Below are 20,164 nucleotides of genomic sequence, written 5' to 3'. Positions count from 1 at the left end.
AACTCATTTACACCTGAGGATAGTTTATTCCATGAGGCTGAAAATGTTAGTGTTTTATTAAATAAACATTTCTCAGCGATAGAAGGTGTTTAATGTTTTATTAAGTGTCATTTATTTATCCATAAACCTGGTTTTGGGTTTAAATAAAAGCTTTTTCATTCTTATAATAAAATGCATATAAAAAATTATGAAATCGAACTCGAAGGTTATATATCTTTCAATAAAAAGAAAACATTCGACCTCACAGGGATTCGATCTAGCGGTCTTGTAGTGATTGCAGTGCCCCTGGTGGTAACATTTGTCTCTAGTTGATTCTAGCAACGAGCGAAGATAGGAAGTCGAAAGACCAGTTAATCTACCGACTCTGATTCGACCAATCCTGTCGCGACACGAGTCGGCGATGACGTTTTACCGAATTATAAGAGTTTTTTTTAGCATGTTTGTACGAATACTATCGCAATTTTTTCGCCGTGATATAGGAATCCGAACTATAGGAACCCGTGTTATAGGGGTCGACTGTATACCAAATTTTCTCATTCTACTGATTTTCCCTAAATTTACAAGGAAAATTCCTAAGTTGGGATCTACGTGGTTTATAAACGTTTTCTTATTTAAAATTATTTTATAAATATTATAAACATTCAAAAATAATTTATTGATATTAACCCTACAAAAAATTCACCCATCTAATATAAAATTTAAATATTAAAAAAAAAAATGATTATATAAATTAAATTCGTTTCAATCCGGCAGGTGGCTTCGATATCCGTTTCCTGTTTGGACTGACGTGTTATTAGAAATAGAAGAATAAACTTACAGGTGGGTAATGGATGTGTTGTTCTCTTGTAATTTTCCGTCGATTTTTATCTACTAACGTATTTATCGAACACAGAATAGTAATTATAACTTATTTTAAGCGTTATTTTACTAATATAATTATTAAATTTCTTAAATAACTTAAATTTTATTGAGAACCGTGACCCATGCCCCATTTACCTTGCATCAGCACAGGAAATTACCTTTCCCTTGACACGGCATGATGCAATTAAAGCTAAAGTTGCGTGAAACACAACTTCTATGGCTAAATAACTCCTAAAACATGGAAAATCCTAAATTTTATAGCATTTTTAATACTATATACTACACTACTACATATTTTCTTCAAGCTGTGTCCTCATTTCATTTATTTTAATTGTTTATATTCTATTTATGAAGTAATATATCTTATTTCCCACTATATTTGGAATATAAAATTACTTATGATGATTAGTCGCATGGTAAGTGGCATTCGTAGCTTCTTTGTTGAAACCGGGGACAGATTTATTTAGAGTTCCGGAGCATTTGCTATTGACGGTAGAATTTTACGTATGTGCACCGTCGTGGCGCCGGTTGTGACTGTTTTTTCTCCCAACGGACTCTTCCCGAAAGGGAGCCGCCGATTGTTTAACGTCGCTATTTATTGATTCACGGTAGTACTTGAACACACGTATCAATAACTAGTGACGTTAAACAATTAAACGATCGGTGGCCTGTTGGCGGCTCACCTCCGGGAGGAGTTTGTTGGTAGCAAGAACAGTCGCGACCACTGCCGTGACGGTGCACGTAGGTAAAATTTTACCCTATTGACTAATGCCCATGCAAATTCTACTATAACATTCTCTACTTTTACAGGATATTTATGTAACAACAGCTTATACTAGCTGTTGTTATCTTATGTTTCCTTTTTGTGGAGTCCTGTGCACCTAACCGCCACAAAAATCTATCCCCAATTTTAAATTTGTAGGTGCATCTTTAAATTTCAAGCAGATGCTTGTTTATTGAGTGTAAATAAAAAAATATCTGTTTTATTGCTAAAAATAGATTTTTATTTCTTGCGCGGTGGAGATCGGCACAAGTATGATAGAGAAATAGAGATCAGCCTAGAGCGACATAATATTTAAATATAGAAAGTAATTGCGACAAGATTTAAGTCAAACAAGTTTTACTTCAACATTTTCTTTTTATATATAAATATCTTTATATGAGATGAAAGAGGCTTTAAAAATACAAGGCACTTTCAATAGAAAACTGGAAAAGTCAGGAGGGTGAACAATAGTGAAGTAAATTTAACATAAAAAAACTTCCAAGTAAGAGGTAATGGTTGATGCGCGTGAGCATAAGACGACAGACCGACTAAACTGCAGTTGCTCTCCAGCAGTATACGAAGTGAAAGCAATGTAGTGTTGTCTAATTTTTGACTAAAACCAATCAGCATCCGTTGGCATGTGCAGGTACGGTAAGGAGATGACTACACGAGTTTCACACGGGTGTACGAGTATAATTCTAAGGTTTCAAAAATAGCCACAGCTGTGTTGTAGATTCTCTGTGTCTCCTGCCCCATACTTGAAAATGGACACTTGTAAAAGGTAGCTGATGTTAGAATGCAGTAGAGAGGGTGAACACAATGGAAATTGTATCATTGTGTTGAGTCATTGAAGTGAAGTACGATGCTCTTTCTCTATACTAAATCATTCTAATTAATCATTCAATAAAAATTCTGTTTGAAGCCATATTTTCCTTCCTAAATCCTGTATAAGTATATATGTAGTATATTAGTTAAATTTATAAATAGTCAACTAAATTAATTGTTAAATTAATTCTTGCTTTCTCAGATATCGTGTTGTTTTTTTAATGTCACATAGTAATTGCTGTGTAATCATGAATGTATCAGATATAAGTGTCTGTTAAATAGTATTTTTTTATGTTGATTAGAATACCTGTATTTATATCTGGTCTTCTATATGTAACTATAGATATGATGTCTAATACCTGAGATGCCTGATTTGTTTGAAATATCAAGTATAAACACACGGACTTTAGGCAACTGTATACTCTTATATGGATGGTAAACGTTGTACATGGTCTTTTGAGTATTTTAGAGTTCATCGTCCACACATATCAGGGGTTTTCCCCCTCTAGCTACCCTGTAGGCATTACTAACTTTGTTTTTTCCTGCCAATCATGCCCATAATGAGAGAGGATGAGGGTTGTTCTCCAGAATGGTAGTCAGAGGCACTTTAAACGTCTGTCATTTGACTGTATATATATATCTACGTCACTCAGGCTAACCAGGGTGCTTAAGTTTATGGTTTTCCAACTGTTCCTGATGCAACCCAAGTGCTTAATACCATTTCTGGTACTTTATATCACTCAAGGAGCACTTGGAAACTAGAACACAAATAGTCTAATTAGTCTGAAATGACTCAGATAGGTGGGATATTGAACATTAGAAATGTTTGGAAGACTAATGTATTGTTTCAAATTACCGAATTTACTACTATTACAGATGAATTGGTACAATTTTGTATAATTTTCACTAGTTTTAATGATAATTACATACTGCATCATTGCAAAATGTAAGTTTTTTTCATTTGTAAAAGAAAGAACAATTTTTGGGATACTTATTAAATAGAATTTTGCAAATTTACGAATTAGTTCAGAATTAAATTAATTTAAATGTATGCAGTTAGAGGGCAACATGCAAATTATTCTATCACATCTGCTTTTATCATTCAAGAAAAGACACTTAACAATGGACTTCTTCTGTTAACAAGCTTTAAGAATTATGAAATTTAGAGTTATTTGTGCTTTCTTATAATCAGGGCTGTGGAGTCGCGTAAAAATCTACCGACTCCGACTTTTCCTTATCATCCGACTCCGGCTAAAACACCAAAACTCCACGACTCCGATTCAACAGACCTGCCAGGGCTGTGGAGTCGCGTAAAAATCTACCGACTCCGACTTTTCCTTATCATCCGACTCCGGCTAAAACACCAAAACTCCACGGCTCCGACTCAACAGCCCTGCCAGGGCTGTGGAAGTCGCGTAAAAATCTACCTACTCTGACTCCGACTTTTCCTTACCATCCGACTCCGACTCCAGCTAAAACATCAAAACTCCACGACTCCGACTCCACAGCCCTGCTTATAATGCAAATCTTATTAAATGTGTAAAAGTTAAAAATAAAGTGATCAACTTTTCTTCTACCTTTCCTCATTAAATAATAGTATAATGTACTTTATGCTTACCGACTCTGTAGAATACTATTAAATAATTCAAATTGGTAAGAAAATGACGACTCCTCTTTTTTAGCATGTTGGATTGTTTAATATATTTTTAAAAATTTGGTTGTAAATTCGGCTAGACGGCAACTCCATTACATAAAGACTATTATTTAATTAAGCCACTTGCCGAATTTAAAGCAAATATGTTTTCGGTGGTGCTCTCGACGGTCGGTTAAAAATCCTATATGTTGCTAGAGTCTTTGATATTTGATACGAGTTTTCTAAAATAGAACTTGATTACAATGACTATTCTTTTACCTACATCTACTATTTCGCTCTCTACAGAATAGCATATTTTTCCTTAATAAATTCGTACATAACAGTTCAAATTTCACTCATAATTGCAGATTTTTTAACTCAAATTACATTATTCCGTTCTAATCTTGTATTTTGAGTCTGGAATATCTCTTACAAATTTAATATTGTTTGTTATTAAATTTTATAATTAAAGTTTAAAGTTTGGTCGATAATTCATTCGGATCTCTGCTTTAATCTGTTTTGTGAGTGGCAGCAAGCCGTAATGTCGATGTGATTACGGGTAGGGTGACAATTGACAATCGAGACGTCAATTGTCATCCTACCCGTAATCACATCCAGAAACATTTTATTTTAACAAATTACTGATTTCTAAAATCTCTCGAGTGTTTTCTTTAACATATCAATGATAAAACAAACACTCCTCCATTGCCACAACAAATGACCAAACTGCCGAGGTCATTAAGGTGTTGGCTTGCAGCTCCAGATCAAACTCGGGTAGTTCATCCTAGATATGTTGAGTCTCGTCCCTCGCCACTCATTGTAGGCCCAACCAAATCCATAATGGACATAGAAAACTGGCCCTCTTTTACTACCTGTGTACCTTTCCATGAGAGATAAGATTGAATAATAACTGCATTCGTAGTGGTTGTTTTATGGTATGAAATACTAATCATGCCTATTTTTTGTTTGTTTTCTAGATATGAACAGGTCACAATTTGTTTTTCTACTTATTTTCGCACTTTTGGCCATTCATCTGGTCGGCGCACCACCCGTAGACCCTAAGAAAAAGAAAGAAAAAGAAAAGGAGCATGAGGAAGACGAAGGAAATGAATTGGACGATTATGTGAGTTCTGTTATAATCAATGTGCATTTCGGCAAATAATTTATTCGATTTTATGAATAAAATTTTGATTTTTCCGGGCCTTTTTACAGGGGTTAGAATACGGACGTTACCTCCAGCAAGTCGTTCAGGCTCTGGAGGAGGATAAAGACTTTGCTAAGAAGTTGGAAAATATTTCCACCGACCAAATTAAAGTGAGTATAGTAACAAACCTGCACTTATGATTTTAGATACCAAAAAAGTTAATTTATTGCCTCCTAATTCTAGAGTGGAGACGTGGCCAAGGAATTGGAGTTTGTCAAACACAATGTTCGCACGAAGCTAGACGAGTTGAAACGTATAGAACTAGAACGTCTGCGTAAGCTAAGTAGAGAGGAGATGGAGAGATTGGAATTAGGTCTGTACAGAAACGAAGATGGTCACTTAGCTCCGCCGTCCATCGACGGTCGTAGGTGGCGGACTATATCCTCGGCGGGTGACGGTGAAGGTTGGCCGGTTTTCCTTTTTTAATGCTTCTCTTTTATATATCTCTTTGCTAGAATTGTTTCGGTGTCGGAAACTTTCCCACATTAATGTACTTAAAGGTTCGATACAAGCTTCAATTTTTGGTAGTTGCTGCACTGGTCGAATCACTTTAACACTTAACACAGTGAACAAATTTGAATGTCTAACAGTGTGCTCCGTAATTTTAATCCCCATTCAAGTTTAATAATTAAAATGATTATTTACTTTTAGGAATAAATCGAAAACATATAAAAGTGCCTCATCATTTGGACGTAGATAACAAGCATACATTTGAAATTGAAGATCTGAGAAAATTAATGAAAGCGGTAAGTACATTTGTACAACAGACTTGGATCATTTTAATCTCAATAATAATATAAAATAACGATTTACCTTGCAACACTGTTTTATTTTGTATAAAACGTACCGTCTTATCCACATAATAATTTCATTCAACTTGTAATGCTTGTAACAGTTCTCTTGTTTTAATTCTCTTTACTTATTTCTGCTGTTATCTTTGTCGGCGATGATCTTTAACAAATTAGGATGATGGCATTGTATATGATTTCTTGTGTTTGAAACTCTACTTGGCACATTAAGTTCCTTTTCCCCAGTAAGCAGGAAGCTTTGGCCAAAGATTTCGCTATCATCATCATCCTTTGCATGACATACAAAAAGTAATTTTTCCTCACTTATTGTGAAATATTCATGAATTTCTATAAAGAATATATCTTCACTTATTGTGAGGATTTATTCTTTGAGTCTTGATTCATCATAGATACGGTTTGTGTTCAGTTTTTATTTTCACTAGTAAAAAATGTTTAAATCTGATATATTTTTAATATATATAAATGAGGATGTACGTTTGTTTACTATGCACGCCTAGACTGTTTCACTGGTCTGCAACTAAGCAGTTACATTAACGTACAGTCGACCCCTCCCCTGATAACACGGTAGATACGTTCCGTTCTTTATGAATCAATTTTGTACGAGTCCTTGCCAATCAGAGCCCGACACGTGTGAAGTTTACGGACTACAGCTGTTTGAAAGGTTTTCGTCCATAAAATTAATCGATTCTAGACTAATTTGACTCAACATTTCCAAAATATGTATAATTTTTTTGGGAATGATCCATATAAACTATGCTATAAACAAAAAATTGTAGGATTACTTACTGAGTGTGCACCGTTCGACGTTGCCATTACTCAAGCTTGATTTCGTCGCGGAGCAGCGCACCAAATGGCAGGCGATTTCTGATAAGTTATTTTTCTGTGAAAACTTCGTTGAACTTTGGAGACATCATTAATATAAATAACTTTTATGGCCGTTGAATAAGAAATGTTTCTTTCACAAGAAATGTATAAAAGTATAGTACTGTATTAGACTTACAGTACCTAATTTACATACTGTACAGACGATAGTATACAACTTACTCGCCTAAACTCTCCGTAGCGTGGCGCTGGACGGCGGAAAGTAGTTCGGCTGCCCGATGACGTTTTACCGAATTATAGGAGTTTTTTTTTACCAGGTTTGTACGGATACCGTCGCAATGTTTTCGCCGTCTTGTAGGAATCGTAATTATAAGAACCCGTGTTATAGGTGGGTCTACTGTACCTCTAAATTAGACATTGTTGTAATATTGTCCTTAAATATTGATTTAGTTTCTATATGTTAATTAGTTTCTGTTTTCACCCGATTTGGTTTGGTTAGTCGGATTACGGCAACTCAACATGAGGGCGATCTGCCAGTCTCGATCGAAAGTTCTTGTATTGTTAATTGAGGTTTTCGGCCCAAAAACTTTCCATATCTTCTCTCAATTTTCATCTATTTCTCTCTGTTCTTGAGATTAACAAAGGGTAGACAGGCAGCAGACAACATTGTTAATGTATAGGTCTGCAATTTGAAAATTGCAACCTAATAACAACACGTATCAACTGAATAAAACTTGATGATGAGTATTGCCAAGTGCCTGAAGATAAATACGATAATTATTTGTGTTTGAATTACTGCAACCTAATAATTTATTAAAAAAAGATATAATTTAATTGAAAATATTGTTTATTTTTTTAAATTACTGCGACAGTGATATAAATTATATAAGTACTTTCTTGTAATAAGAAAATCTAAATTTAAATTAGGCACCATATCTGGGGACTCTAAATTGCCGGTGTGGCACGGGCGTCGGTTCCTTCGAAGAAATATGTCTCGAGTTCACACTGTACGGAGCCCCCAATTCAAATTTTCCCAAGCCCCACTAAGCTATAACACACTACTGGAGTTGCCTGACCTTTCCGACAAGATTAAAGTTGCATGTGGCATCATCATTTATCAGAGTTTACTAAAAAAAGTTTACATTATAGTAAAAAAAAAAACCCTGTTAAAGACATTTTTGAAAGGACTGGCTCAAAAAATTGAGTTAAGCAGAACATCTTTGGCAGGAATGGCAAAAGTTTCGGTCGGTAATAATTTTTGAATTCAAATACAAAATTGTATTGTTTCTTAGAATTGGGTTGTTAATTAATTAACTTCATAAATTTTGATATTAACTCCCAATTTCGGTAATATAGAATGTTGTGCTGCTCTTCTGTTGAGAGTACGGGATTCCTGTGCATGCATTTTCTAAGGAAAACAGTATTGGTCGCCGACGTGATCATTTTAAGCAGGTAAAAATTGCTTTGTGGAATCTATACTTTGTAACATCCTGTGCAGGAAGTTTTAACAATCGTGTTATGGGCAAGACCCATGAGAGAGTGGGAAAATGGGGTAAAATTTCCCAGGCCAAAGATTTACGAGAATTCAGACTTCATTCTGCAACTTTTTTCAATCATTCCGGAGGTCCGTGTAAATTTTTCCCCTGGGCCGGCGACATCTTTCGACGCCACCGCTTATGTGCAAAATCACTGCAGAATTTGAACAATTTAGGAGAAAAAACATCTCGGGAGAGAACGTTGTAGCCGGGTTTTACTGTACTATTATAAAATTACAAAAAGCTTAAGGGTAGAGATGAGTTTTATAAAAAAAAAATTGTGAACACTAATAACAAGTAAAATATTAAGTCCGACCACACTGCAGATATGACACGTGACCCCTTCTATATCTCCACTCTGTCGACCTTTAATTAAGAACCAAAATTTAATAGCATTAATGCCCCTTTATACACAAGTTACCATGTAAAATCTCATTTCTTAAACACTTTGTCCATTCTGAGACATTGTTTAATATCTCAGAACAGAGAATAAAGAAATTAATCAAATTGGATGCCCCCATACAAATTTTCTCTCTTCACTTGACATTTTTGGGTTTGGGAAGTCTCTAAACATGTAGATTTGCAAAACAAACTTAGCATCAAATTTGATACAATTCCTATACTTTTCCATTTTATATACGTAACAAGTTGAGAGAATAATAAGGAATCAGTTTTGGTGGATTTTTGACGACAGACTAAAACACCAGAACTCCACAGCCCTGTGAGTTTCCCGCGAAAGATCTCCCGGGAGGCATTTCCTCAGCAGATCACCCGTGTATTGCGTTGCTGTATATGAATAAAACAAAACCAAACAAGGTGTTCCTCTCAATTGTCTGTAATTTTAAAATTGTTCTGTAAAGCCCATTTGTTCGTGTATGTGAATAAAGTTCTATGTACAAAAACTTGAAAATTCCATTGCTGCATGGTCTAGATGCCAAGGCTCCATTTCTTGATCACCCAACATTATCTCTTTGAACTTTTTTCTTGTCAAGGATCATGCCTTCATACAAAAATGCCAAACACAAGAGCCCCACGTACAAGAATCGGATGCCATTAACGGCATGACTCTTTAACGTGCAGACTCAGATGTGTGCCAAATTCAAGTACAGATCTGAGGCACTTTGGGAGCGTATGTGGAAATGAACCGATTTAATGTACTAGCTAACATTTTAGATGCATTTTCTATATTCATTGTATACATTACCATACTCCCATTTTTCCCCTTCCTGCAAAATTAATCCACAAAACTAGGGACATTAGAAAGGAACACTCTGTATAATTGTTTCTGCACCGGAACATCATTACCTCAAAATGGATGGGATAGAAAACTCTGCCTTCAATTAGAGCATTTTTAGTTACCAAGTGTGCTGACGATTGCAACCGAAATATTAATTCGTTGTCTTTTAATTCTAGAGCGGAGACGTGGCCAAGGAATTTGAGTTTGTCAAACACAATGTACAGCCGCACAAAGTTAGGCGAGTTTGAAACATATAGAACTAGAACATGTACACAAACTAAGTACAGAGGAAACGGAGAGATCGGATACGTGGCCTCTTGCTTCTAGATTAAAGCAATCATCATTGTTTCATCAGTAGTTGCTAATAAATTGCATGGTTAATACTTTTTAAAACTTCACAGTGTGGAGTTTTAAAAAGTAACTGATAAACAACAGAAGAGATGTGTAATAACTTACAGTGCAGTTAAACAGTAGTAAATTATAAATTACTACATTTTAATTTAATCTTAAGAAGCAAATACTTGAGAGATTTGGGGAGTCGCTAATAACTCCTAAAATATCTTTGTTCCTGGATTTATATTTTAAAAGCTTCCTACATATAGAAAGAGCATGAATTTAGATGATGATAGATTGTATCTTTATTCGAAAATTGATAGAAATGTTTATACACGTGTGAGCAGTTTGAACTTTATCGCGGAGATGGTCTAGACTGATGCTGGAGTAATTAATATACGAGGTGTTTGTAAAAGATTGTCTGAGGCTTTACGTGGCAGGCATGGCTACATGAGTGGCCACAAAGATATCTCTAAGATCACAAGTGACCTTAGCGATATCTTTGTGACAAACAAAATGGAAGTTTTGGTTAGAAATAAATACAATACTTTTTCTTGCGGTATATCTAATAATAGACAGATGTCATCATCTCTCGAAATACAATATCTTTTTTATTTCACTGTTGATAGCCCGACACGTGTTCTGCAGCCATCTTGTATTTTCTCGCGCGTGTGGGATTGTGGGATCTCTCTTATGACTAAATCTAGNTCGCGCATGTGGGATTGTGGGATCTCTCTTATGCTGGATCTAGTTTCAAGAACTCTCTTGAGTCGAGTGTGATTGAAACGGTCGAGGGAGGTTGCACCAAGGCGAACGGGGTATAAGGCTCTACTTTAGTAGTGTTATAGAGTATAATACGTATATTTTAATATATTTTTTAAAAGAAACAAAACCACTGAGAAGTGTTACGTGTGTTTAACAAGGTTCGGAAAACTTCGAAAATGTTAACAACGGGTTTGGCCGAACCTGTGCGAACCCGCTGAATAATCACCACTGCGTATAACCATGTGTAGAACCTTCAGGAACCATTGTCCTTGGAATACAATGGCCCACAAGGTTTTCAAATCTCGCTCCGTGTGACTTAGTATGTAAAAGATCGCATGCACTTGCCATCGCTACCTGCAAGCCTGCCAAAGTTGAGACATAAGATTGTTGGTATTGTTGAATCCATCGTGACATTTTGCAACTTTGCTGAGTGTGTAGTGTTACAAAAGATATATCAATGTGGACATTCTTTATATTGAATACAGATGTAGAAGTTATTTAAATAATTATTCTGTTTAAATAAATTCTATATCTTACTTCTTACAATCCTGTATTTAATTTTGATGTTTGTTCTCCAAACTTAAAATGATTATTATTTATTTGGTGATGAATAAACTCTTTCAAACTTCTTTAACACAGGCCACGCGCGATCTGGAAGAATTAGACAGGAGACGGAGAGAAGAATTCAAACAGTACGAGTTAGAAAAGGAATATCAATTCCGGGAGAGCCTGAAAAATATGTCCGAGAGCGAAAAGGCCGAACAAATGAAGAAACACGAAGAAATGCTCAAGAAACACAAGGATCATCCCAAAGTCCATCATCCCGTAAGCCAGGTTACTTTGGTTAGGTTGCCGTTGACGTCCGTACTAAATTTGATCTATTTCAGGGAAGTAAGCAGCAATTGGAACAAGTGTGGGAAGAGCAGGATCACATGCAGGGCAACGAATTTGATCCAAGAGTCTTCTTTGCCATGCACGGTAAGTGTCAATTGAGATTAACCTACTTATTAAAAGCATCCTATAGTTCAATGTCTTTAGAATTATTAATCCTTCAAACACATTTGGCAATGTTCTTGATATTGGGATTGTGAAATTTTACAAGCCATAATTATAAATTGATGGTCGGATATCTGAGATGATTACGATGTTGGCCCACCGCAGGATTGAACTTGGACAAAAACTCACCAGAAACTTTTCATGGTTGGTCAAAATATATTAGACTTTGTGCTTCATCACCCAGCTCTTCCCATTGAAGATCCTAGCCAAATTAACAAAAAGTATGATTTAAAAATGCCTCTTTAGTGCCCATAAGACAGACAGAGACAAATAACAACACAAGAAGTAACAATATAGTTGAGTCTATATTTGTGGAGGTTACACACATCAACACTTCACACAAAAACGTGAAATTTGTGAAAACCTATACTGTTGCCCAAATAGCTCCAGCTGGATGTTTTGTATGTGTGCTGTATGCTTAAACACTTACACAACCATTTACAATTGTAATTCTCTCCAAAGCAGATGATAACAAATGCCAACACTTATCGAGAAACACTTGCTCGTTTTGTCATACATCCTAGGTAGTGCGCATCTCCAGACGATGAATACTTGCAGATTGAAAGCCGGTTTTGTTGCTGCTGGAGTGAAAGTGGGAGATTTTGGCTCAACTTCCCGACAACCCATATTTGGCCCCTTCAAATTTCCGCCTTATTTTCCCACAACTGGAGGAGCATTTCCAAAAGAACAGGTGATGAGGTACAACCCAAAGACAAAAAAATGGCTATACCAGCTGTCGTGACCTAGTGTTTTCCACAAAAACATAGAACAGTTGGTAGGGATGGATGATGCCTCTGCATATTCCATAGTCTCAAGTTGCAGGTTGAAATCTTACTCTAAGCATATTCTGTTGTGATTTTTATATTATTTAATCAGGACTATTATTTGAAATAATAATGTTCTCCTTCTAATAAGTTTGTATATTGTTTTTTATAAACATTCAATTAAAATTACATAAATGTGTTTTTCTAGATGTTAACGGTGATGGTTATTTGGACGAACAAGAAGTAGAAGCTATCCTGAGTCTAGAGGTAAGCACCATATTTATTTATTCTCTACAAAATTCAGTGATCTTTGGATCATTTCTAATTTGAGAAACAGTTTTGTTTGTTGTCGAAACATAAATGAATTCAATTTGTGTGCTTCAATTTCGGTCACACATTTCCGGTAGAAGTAGCAATCAATATTGGTGATTTACTAAAGAAACAATCCCACCAGATGTCTCGTTAATGGCTCCCCACACTTCGGAGGAATATTTGTCGCAGCTTTGCTAAGACTTGCCACTTTCATTAGTCGATAAAGTGTTAGTACACGTGCAACTTTCGGAACAATAGAATCGAGTTGGCTGATCTATTGGCAATTTCCGATCAGCTCCTTTGCGTAATGACAGTTGCTATTGCTTGGAATGGAATAAGATTCCACATCTTTGCTGTTGAATGTTCGATGCTGCCGCTGGAAATTTGCAAGTGGAGTCGAGACTTTGTCTTCTATTCTTCTTTTGTGAAACTTACAGGAACGACGCTACAGAACATAGAGTTGATGAGTTTCCATGCATTGAAAATGGAATGAAAATCTCTTGTAATAAACTTTTGTGTCGATCCTTAGAATTCATTCCAATTAATCGTTTACTTTGCATTACAGATCAAGAAAATGTACGACCCTCAGAACAACGTGGAGGACGATCCACAGGAGATGATGGAAGAATACAATAGAATGAGAGAGCACGTCTACAAAGAGGCAAATCATTGTTTCTTCTTTACACAAATATGGAATCATCTTTGATCGCTAATCCTTTTATAAAAATTTACAGACCGATAAAAACAAAGACGGACTCATCAGCAAGGAGGAGTTCATGGACATGACAAAGAGGGCCGATTTCGAGAAGGACGACGGGTGGAGGGTAAGTTCGGATTCTTTTTCTTAATCTATAGGATTTGCTTCGCTTATAAACTGGTTGGAAAGCAAACATTCTTGCAGGGATGATGAAAAGATGTTATTTCTTTGTAAATTTTATTGCTAATTTTGTCATTATTACAACAAGTCAACCGGAAAACTTTCCTTTATCATCATCACATTTAAGGATCCGCAATTGCCATAAAAATAACGTAATTTCTACCGTTCTTTATATCTTTTGATAGAATAGTTATATAATTATTTTTTATACGACAATTTGAGTGTGGGTTGTGCGCTTTAAAATGATGCACAGGAGGTTAGGTTAACGTTCACTAAACAACATATTACGCGAACATCATAGGATATATGTGTATAAACTTGTGTATAGCCTTTATGAATAGTAGACACACAACACGGTGATAAACATTTATGCATCTAAACATAAAAATGTACAGTAAAATGTGGTATTTGTGTGTTTTCATGCTTAAAACTGGTTTAATTTATTGTGAAATTATAGTATTTGTTGTTTAAAAATACTCCGTAAACGTCTTGCTTACACTTTATATATTGGCTGCACTGTAGGTTTGTTTATGCATTGCCGTTGCAGTGATTATTCATAGCAAGGAACAGCTTGGCAACAACATGTGCCGTTATGGGGGCTACAATTTCTCAGTTTAGTTATAATCTTATGGGACCTCTATTGCATATGTGGTCCCTTGTTAAGCCAAATAACTGATTTAATTTTCATTTTATGTATTTCCGTTATTCATAGCGAGGAATAGAAATTGCTGAAATCATAGCTAACATTTCTCATTTGTGTGGCAACCCAGAACAATACACAGTACATTATTGTTTAAACATTTGTTTCTTCTCACAGATACTGTACGTTATCGAACAATGCTTGGTTTCGATTCACACCGGGCAACAAATGCCGAACAAAACTGAAATTCCCATCTTGGGGGCCACTTACGAAGATCTTTAACAAGTTGCCGAATTTAAGTTTTGGCAAAACAGTTTAAAATATAAAAAAAATTTTTTTTAATATTTACTTATAATGATTAATGTTTAGTTATAACGGGAAAGCCGTTATAAGTTTTTGTTGCGATTCACAAACGATGCTGTAATATGTTAAATTTTACAATACGTTCTGCACAATTTTAAGTAAAAAATAACTGTGTTAAATTTACTGCCATTTTGAGTTTTAAAAATTGATTTTTTAAGATGAATCGATCTATGCATTTGTTCGATTCTTCTCTTCCTCGAATAAGTACACGCAATTGTACATTTCGGAAAATCTGGCTCAAGTGAATGAATTCAAAACTTGGTTAACTTGTGCCGACGATATTCGTTTGGCTCATTGCATCATTTGTCAAACCTCATTTAGTGTTAAATACGATGGAATTACAGCATTTATGAGGCATGCCAATTGTGAGAAGCGTTAAAAAAGAAGTGCATGTTCTCATTACCTTGCCCAGTCGTCGCGTCGGCTAATGAAACAGTTTTCAAAGACTGCAACCTCGGATGATATTATGGGATAGTTTTTTTTTACTAAAAGGGAATTAGCCATAATTTGTTTGGGGGTAGTGTTGCAATATTAACTTTATCTACAATAAGATTACAAATTTATTTTCAACTACACAATAAAAGCATGCATATCTGCATATAACAGTGATTTGGGTAGTTTAGCAGTTGCATTTTGAATGCCCTTTAGAGGAAATTTGTGCTCTTGTGTCAAGTAATGTTAAAAATGCCGACCTTTATAAATATTTCTATTACACCATTTATAATCTGTAGGGATTAGATGAACAACAAATTTATACCGAAGAAGAATTAAAAGCCTACGAAAAGAAAAGAATAGAAGAGTTACAGAAGTTGAATGCTTATTATGGAGTAAGTATTGTTTAATTTTAAATATGGGAAAGTAATCACAAAATAAACAATGTGGTTGTCTTTAAAAGTATCAGAATGCTCATGGTGGTGCTCCAGTGCCTCATGGAATGCCGCAGTATCAGGGCGTTCCTCCACCTCATCCAGGATATCAACCTCATCCACAGCAGATGCCACAAGGTTATCAGCCTCACCCGCAACAAATGCCGCAAGGTGCGCACCAGCAGGGATACCAGTCTCATCATCAACAGGCGCAGATGGGCGGAGCTCATCCGCAGGGCTATCAGTCTCAACAACAGGGAGAGGCGCACCACCAACCGTCACAGCAGCAGCAGGGTTATCAACCTCAGATGCAACAGATGCCACAGCCCGGAGCACATCAAATACCACAGCCCGGCTATCCTCCTCACCAGCAGCAGATGCCACAAGGTATTCATCAGCCGATGCCCGGAATGCAACAACAACCCCATCCCGGTGCCCAGTACGGAATACCGAACAATCAGAATCCTCAAATGCGCCACCCCGCAGCTCAGGTAGATTGATTTTTAAATAACTTGTAGTAAAACGAGCAGTAAAAGTTTTAATAAGTTCTCTTTAATTTAGGGAATACATCCAGGAGTCCAAATAGTACAAGGAAATGCTCACGGTCTGCCCACTCACGCCCCAAGCGACCCGCCCCCACGACAACCCCAGCCCACTCAATATAATCCACAACAGCGGCAGCCTGCCGTAGAACAAAAAGTAAGTTAACATTAACACTCGATCACCCGAACACCCCTATTAACATTTATTTCGACTTCGACAGCAGGCAGAAGATACCAACGCAAACACGGCAAACCAGAAACAAGGAAACTAGAAGGCGCCACTTCGGGATTTGGCCCCCGACTCGATCAAAACAGGCTGTGAATATTTGTTGTGTATAAATTTGTATATTAGAAAACACTTCTAAACCTCAGACTATTTGACAAACACCAAACGACATTCCGTCGACTCGGCAGCAAACATTAGAATTCTTTTTTTTCCTTAGTAAAAGTGCCACCCGTTTGGATTTTCGACACAAAAATATCCTCAACTGTATGATATAAGATCACAAAATATTGTTTTAGTTAATATTAAATCATAATATATATTATTATGTTTTATTGAACACTATAAAAACTCATTTTTTTCTTTTTTTTACCAATTTATTTACTTGTATAAACTTCACGTCTTTTTTTATACAATTAACAGGGTATCGGTTTACTTCTTTTTTTTTGTTAGGAGAAAAATAAAGTTACTAACAAACGATCTGTTTGTCTGTCTTTTTCAATTTTTCTAAAGTTATTGTGCACATACAGAATACTATCCCTGGGATGATTATGAAAGTATGTGCATCGAGGGCAGTGCATTAGCATGGTATCTTAAGGCTCGAAGCCACTCGCAGTTCCATCAAATATCAATTACCATGACGTACACACTTATGCAACGAGTAATACCGAGTTCTGCCGCATCCTACTTACCAGACCGAAACGTTCGACGGGATTACGAACGGCTCGATAGCGTGGCGTCTGGATGACGCGTCCGATCTCCACTCGGCACGCTTCGGCAAAAATTTTAAATCAAATTACTCTGGCTAGTTTTGACTAAATTTTTTTTATTTGGAATTACCTTCTAAGATTATGCAACACCTGCTATTTATTCGGTTGCATCGTGGTTCCTTAATTTGCATGTAATGCACAGTTTAGGAAAATGGTAAAATTTCAGCTGGGAGGTGTGGCCCGAGCCACCGGTTCGATGGTCTCAAGAAACATTCTGAAGAAGTTAGTTGATTTTGCATAAATATGCAAGATATTTACATATTTATGCAAAATTTTGTCATACCTTAAGATACCATCCTTAAAACACGCACAGTGTCAACAAAAAGTGACTCCAATTTTGGAGGTTTGAATGTGACGTTGCCTTTAATTTAACATGTTGGCTGCAAAATGTCTCGTGAATTGCCATCTGGTCTGCATTGTTCGATACAAATAATCTCAGAGAAAATAAATAATATTAACAGATAGTGGGCCTCTGAGATAAGAATTAAAAACAATCATTGTTCCACAGGACAGAATATATATGGGACGTACACATTCATGGACCAAGCTGGCTATTTGTGTACACGATTATTTCGGTAATTAACTTATTCAAATAATCCCACAGCTTCGTGTAAGAGACAAAAATAACCCATTTTTCGTACTGATGCTTTGTTGGTTAAACACTCCTACAATAAATTCAAAAGTAAGCTTACTGCTCCCATGCTTCTGTCAGGAAGATGTGAGATGGAAACAAGGGGTAGCAGTGGCAGACAGACATACACAGATATACAAACGAATCACATTTATTTTGAAGGAAAAAGGTCTTACAAAGTTGGCATACAAAGTGTTCTAGAGTCCAGGTGGGAATGGCATTAGCTTGACGTAAGTTTGAACTTGCCAATGCCGGATTGGCAAATGGCGAGTTGGCACAGTGGACTATCTCCATCGTGTCAACTCACCTGAGACTGGTTTGTCTCACTTTTGTTGAGATGAACCGGTCTCAAGTACCTTGCAACTGTGGAGATGACACTATAGATAGTGTGAGAGTCTTCCCTCAGCAATAACACTCATCAACGACATACACACTGTTCTCAGGGAACTGTCCCTTTTATCCAATTCTGACTCAAATTGTTAATTTTGATTGTTTGCAATCTGTCTGTTCTTTCTCCCTCATTGGCCTCCATTCAGCCACCAGCATTAACATGAACAAAAAATACAGACCAACCTGCCTTCTCCCAACTGGGTAAAGTGTAAGATGGTCTAATGATTAATAGGATCACTTGGCATCTATGCAAGAGTAGAGCCCTGAACCAGAATCAGTTCTGCTTCTCTAAAAAGGTACTGTAGATGCCATCCACCAGGCTAAGCTTAATAATCAGTATACGGCAATAATCACTATTGACTTTAGAGGTGCCTTTGAGCACGCCTGGTGGCCTTCTACCATGCACGCATTACACACTCATCACTGCCCTCAAAATTTTTACAAACTTCTTCAATCCTATCTTGGAGACAGGAGTGCAGGTGTTTATACAACACAAAATAACATAATCATACCCATCACTCGGGACTTTCCTCAGGGATCCAGGTCTGGTCATGGTCTCTGGATCATAACCTATAACTCTATCCTGCACTTAAACAACACCCTGCCTCCTGACTGCCACATACACGGCTATGTGAATGACACAATTATCCTAGGTTCACACAGGAACAGTGAATGCTTACAGGACATATGCAATGACATTCTCAATAACATTCACCAGTGGAGTATTAAGCACAGGCAACCCATTAACACAGACAAATGCAAAAGCATGATAGTTGGTAGGAACATGCCACTCTTCAGGAAGTTTACCCTTCATATAAATGCTCACAGAATAAAGCTAACAATGGAAATTAAATATTTAGATGTTATTCTTGATGAGACTTAACTTCACACTCCACATCAAATACATCACAGACAAAGCTAAAAAGATGGCCAACACCCTCATTAGTATTGCTAGGAACACATGGGGCTTTGGCCCTATGCTACTAAGCTAATTTACAGGAGTGCAATTCAGCCAGCACAGGTCTAGGGCCATGTGGCCACCAAGGTTCATAACTGTAAAAAACTGTTATCTGTTCAAAAGATTGCAGCTCTCTGCATTTGTAAGGCTTATAGGACCACACCCACTAGTGCCCTTTTGGTAATATCAAGGTTGACCCATATCCAGTGATGACATTCGAAATATTTAACAAAGGGTTCGCTAACAGAAAATTTTTCCTTAACAATTTTTTTTTCGCTCAAATGGTGCATCGGAAGCCTCTAGTTTAGTAGTGTTACAGAGTATAATACGTATATTTTAATATTTTCAAAAGAATCAAACCATTGAGAAATGTTACATGTGTTTAACAAGGTTCTGAAAACTTTGAAAATGTTAACAACGGGTTCGGCCGAACCTGTGCGAACCCGCTGAATATCACCACTGCCCATATCAACTTAGAATAAACGCATTATTTGGCAGCAAAATCTCGTCGCCTTACCCTGGCGAGATTATAGCGACTCCAATGTCGACAAAATGATTAGAGTAGGTAAGATTCCCCCCAGTTTGACCTTGATCGATGATATCAAAAAAATTCAGCATCGACAAAAATACCCTCTTGACTTATGATTACCACCCCTCCCATCAGCTTGCCCCTGACATTTACTTGAAAGATCCAGGTGATCATCCTATGTTTAGGATTTACACTGACAGTTCCAAGATGGATGATGATGTGGGTGCCAGTTTTGTAGTTTACTCCAACTTAGGCCACAAGCTCCACAATGCTTGCTTCCGTCTAGGAACACACTGCTCAATAGCACAAGCAGAAACTTTAGCTATTTATATGAGCTTAATTCACATTAGGCATAGAAAGGACAAAAGACACTACTTACACTATCGCATTTATTCTGACAGTAGGGTAGCTTTACACAGAATTGCAAAGTCTGATAACCGCTTAAAACTCGTCCAT

General features: G+C 36.6%; 1 protein-coding gene across 2 annotated transcripts; it reads left to right on the top strand.

Annotated features, from left to right (window-relative positions):
- Window positions 1–757: 757 nt before the first annotated feature.
- LOC111630053 (nucleobindin-2-like) lies at window positions 758–16,511 on the top strand. 2 transcript variants are annotated; one of them, XM_023374061.1, is made up of 14 exons: window positions 758–819; window positions 5,060–5,205; window positions 5,295–5,396; window positions 5,470–5,689; window positions 5,938–6,032; window positions 11,427–11,612; window positions 11,675–11,765; window positions 12,816–12,874; window positions 13,485–13,580; window positions 13,654–13,743; window positions 15,531–15,626; window positions 15,695–16,156; window positions 16,227–16,364; window positions 16,429–16,511. In XM_023374061.1, exons 2-14 carry the CDS (start codon window positions 5,062–5,064, stop codon window positions 16,477–16,479), a joined length of 1,830 nt encoding a protein of 609 aa, XP_023229829.1. In that variant the 5' UTR covers window positions 758–819; window positions 5,060–5,061; the 3' UTR covers window positions 16,480–16,511. The 2 variants fall into 2 exon arrangements, with proteins under 2 accessions (XP_023229829.1, XP_023229830.1); XM_023374062.1 differs by lacking the exon at window positions 758–819 and adding an exon at window positions 876–896.
- Window positions 16,512–20,164: the final 3,653 nt, after the last annotated feature.

This window comes from Centruroides sculpturatus, unplaced genomic scaffold (genome assembly GCF_000671375.1).
Source record: "Centruroides sculpturatus isolate CEXI.00-Female unplaced genomic scaffold, Cexi_2.0 scaffold605, whole genome shotgun sequence".
Classification (NCBI taxonomy): Eukaryota; Metazoa; Arthropoda; class Arachnida; order Scorpiones; family Buthidae; genus Centruroides; species Centruroides sculpturatus.
Note: the sequence above shows the minus strand (reverse complement) of the source record. Positions and strands in the feature narration are given on the sequence as shown.